Below are 3617 nucleotides of genomic sequence, written 5' to 3'. Positions count from 1 at the left end.
CTTTCCCCGGTGTTTTTTCTCCGGTTTTTTTCCCGATTTTTTCTTTCCCCGGAATTTGCGGGGTCTCGCTGTCCGTACATCTCTGGTGCAAATGCGCTCCTTTGCACAACGCTGCAGAACTTTTTTCACCACTTCCGTTTTTGTTTTTACTGTTAGCAATAGAAATGAGCACATTTTTCTTATTTTCCATCCCGTTTTCTCATAAATGTCCTTCTTTTTTTCGAATCGAAATAATAACCAGTTTCACAGGTAATGACATCACAAGAGGATGATTATCCCGATGATTTCGATATCACCACTTCCGAACAAGGAGACGCCGACGATATTCAGAATCATTGTCTTGGAGCGCCGCCAATCAGCGACTTTGATTCAAATGAAGAACAGGATTCTGAAAATGAATTAGAAGACTCATATGATAGTGGAAGTGAGCCGTTTGATGTAGACGGTTATGACTATACGGTATGTATTTTTCGTCAAAAAATCTTTAAAGGTGGGGGACATGAAAAAAACAATTTTTTCCAAATTCGGTATATATGTGCTCCACGAGGAGTTGACCTTGTGGCGGTGAGGGTTGCGGGTGCCCGATGGTAAAGATAAGGGTGAGGACGACAGCTGTACGCAGATTGACATTAAGCGTTGTGCACCGTTTCGGTAGAATTTCGGCTGTTGCCCGCAACTTTTAGGCTGGATTTAGGCGGCTTCTAAGCTGTGGCAGGGCGGATGTCGCTTTAGTTTTCTGTAGAAGCCGCCCAGCGACCGCTCTAAAAACGCCAAGCCTACGCTCAAGATTCGCGTAGCTCATACGAAATCTGACCATAGGCTCTAAAAAAACTGAAACTTCTGTCGAAATCATTTTAGAAACTTTATTTATTTTTATAAACCAATATCTAACAGAAGAAAGGAAAATAATAAACAGAATAACAAAAAAGAGAAAAAAGATTGTCTCTTAGATTTGCGTTGAATCATGATGTAGGCATGGTAGGCAGTAGTTGTCACTTGGGTGCTCTGAAAAAAATACGAAGATAATTGTGCTATTAAAAATATATTGGCACATTTGAAAAGTAACATTTTCGAAGAGTTGTCCTAGGCGGGCCGAGGGTTTTGAAGCAAGCGGGCCGGCCCGGCCCGGCCATCCACATGTATGCTAAAAACACGATGCAGATAAGGAGAAATTTTGAAAATAAAGACTCGGCAGGTCCCGAGAAAAGTAGTATTAAAACGACAGTGGACAAAAATTTTCTTTTTTTTGTAGCATTTGAGAAAAAAGTAGCAATTGAGTCAATTGTAGCAACTGAGTTTTTTTGTAGCAACTGAGATATTTTGTAGCAACTGAGATTTTGAAATTTCGGAAAATGCGAGCAATTGAGCCAAAAGTAGCAACTGAGTCATAGCAACTGGGAAAATAGCAACTGAGACAAAAGTAGCAACTGGTCAGGAATAAACTGATCCTGTAGCAACTGAGTATTTGCCGTTGCAACCCCGTGTCGCTGTTTGAGAAAAAAAAATTGAGACGCAGAGAAAAATGTCTGCAGTTCTACATAACATGTGCTATTTAGGCTCGCCGCTTCGACATTCCTACCGTATTCAGACTGCAAAAAATACTCTCTAACCTTTTTTTTCAGACAACAATAATAGATTTTAAAAATTGATATTAGTATAAGTAATACGGCTATTGAAGATAAATTTTTTCAGACGGAACCACTCCCAGCAATGCCAGACGATCTTGTGGGAAATGGAGCTCAAAACTACGCGGATATGAACGATTTTGGAGGAGACCCTCGAGAACTTCTTCCGGTAACGAAAATGTATACTGAAATTGTTCTACAAAGCTTTACAGATCTTCTTTACTTCCACTCTGGCTGCCCATCCTCTCAGACTGAAAGAAGGATACGATCCTGAAGAACTGGATAAATGTCTTCGGGAAAATATGGGATTCACCTTGCCGGTCGTGGCCACGATTCTTCTGGGATCCCATATCACTGATGGATTACCGAACGATTCAAAGGTGCAGTTTTTTTTGGTAATAATTAACGCATCAAGTTTTTCACCTTTTCAGACTGAGTACGCAATCGCATTAGCGAATAAAAACTGGTTGACCAGAAACGGAGATAAGTTTCTTCCGATTTTTCCAGAATCAGAGAAGGAGTTTATTACATCGTTGATTGAAGGATCTGAATTACTGTAAGTCATGGAACACCATTCTTCATGACCCATTTCTTTTCCAGTGCAAGTAAAGAAGAAACCAAGAAAAAAGAAGCTCAGGTGTTCCCAAGCATGGAAAAAGAGATCAGGGCTCATCAAACGTTCAACATGATTGTTGAATTGCTGCAAATTGTCCGAGACGAACTTCGTCAACGCAAAGTTCCTTATCAAAACATCATGTTTGCTTTCAATGAAATGGCAAAAGGGAAAAAACATGCGCATGTTTTTGAGAAGTACTCCAAACAACTGGAACTCGATTCGACGATGGAATGGAACACAAAATGGTTCAACCAATACACGAACCGATCAACTCTGAAAAAGTTTGTGCAGATGTCCAAATTTTCTGAAATAGTTGTATCAAATATGAAAGATTCTCCATTTTACTTCAGAGCAGATGATGAAGGCGATCGTAAGTTTTCTAACATCTTCACACTGTGAATTACTTGTTCATTCAGGTCCTGTGAAAATGTTCACTGATGATGATATCAAAGCGGTAAAGGACAAATGGATGTCTGGAAACGAAAGGAACAAAAATTTTGGATCCAATTACGAAAGAAGTGGACAGAGAGGAGGTAAAATAACGGGGATCCTAATGAAGAAACCCAATGCTAAAAACAGTGCGGTCAATATCTTTAAGCCCCCCCCCCCTTGATTTTGGGTGCACAGAAAAAACTAGAATAGATATTGAAAAACTGTAAACGACATTCAATTCACAATCAAAAATAACCTCTAGAGACAAAGTTTCATGAAGTTAGCACTTTCCCTGACCATGTACCATTCAAAAAACCGATATGCAAGCGGTCAATATCTTTAAGACCCCCGGATTTTTTGATATTCCGGTGATAATTTTCATGAGAAATTTTTTAGAAGTATCAAAAATCAGTCAAAAAATTGTTTTTAGTTTTAAAGCAAAGAAGAACGGTTTCTGAAAGTTTCACGATCAGAAAATGGGTTCTGAAAATTCATCTCACGAATTTTGCTACTTTTGAGAGAATTTTTGGTTTTATGGATAAGTCCGGAGTTCTACATGGTGGAATTCAATGTTCTTTTATTTCATTAGAAAGCTCTTATCCCCATTTCGGTGCCATAGTCGTTTCGAGAAGAATCAGGCGGAATTAAAGGTGGTGTGCGGTGAAAAATTTTATTGCTTTATTTTGTGCAGAAATCCAAGTAGTTTCCCATAAAAATAACGAAAAAAAATTCAAAAAAATGTTCCTTCATTGAGAAAAACGGCATCGAAAAGTCAAAGTTATATCTGGTGGCCTAGCGGCCAGGTGTGAGTTTTCTAGGCCAACTGCCGGTAAAAGCGCGCGTAATTCGAATTTTTGTTGATTTTCAGTGTTTTCTCAGATGTTTTTGGAAGATTTCAAAATGTTTTTGTTAATTTCCTTTCAGGTGTATGAAAAAACCTGACA

General features: G+C 38.8%; 1 protein-coding gene across 1 annotated transcript in view; it reads left to right on the top strand.

Annotated features, from left to right (window-relative positions):
- Window positions 1-3617, top strand: part of Cbr-mut-16 — a gene marked incomplete at both ends in the record, with an annotated part of 14528 nt that overhangs the window by 5957 nt on the left and 4954 nt on the right. Inside the window, 6 exons of the mRNA XM_002639253.1 lie at window positions 250-459; window positions 1693-1794; window positions 1838-2005; window positions 2057-2181; window positions 2226-2611; window positions 2658-2774. Of these exons, the coding sequence (XP_002639299.1) occupies window positions 250-459; window positions 1693-1794; window positions 1838-2005; window positions 2057-2181; window positions 2226-2611; window positions 2658-2774 (1108 nt within the window). The remainder of the gene's footprint in view (window positions 1-249; window positions 460-1692; window positions 1795-1837; window positions 2006-2056; window positions 2182-2225; window positions 2612-2657; window positions 2775-3617) is intronic.

Source organism: Caenorhabditis briggsae, assembly GCF_000004555.2.
Source record: "Caenorhabditis briggsae complete genome, chrI, whole genome shotgun sequence".
NCBI lineage: Eukaryota > Metazoa > Nematoda > Chromadorea > Rhabditida > Rhabditidae > Caenorhabditis > Caenorhabditis briggsae.
This window is presented reverse-complemented; position numbering and strand designations above follow the sequence as displayed.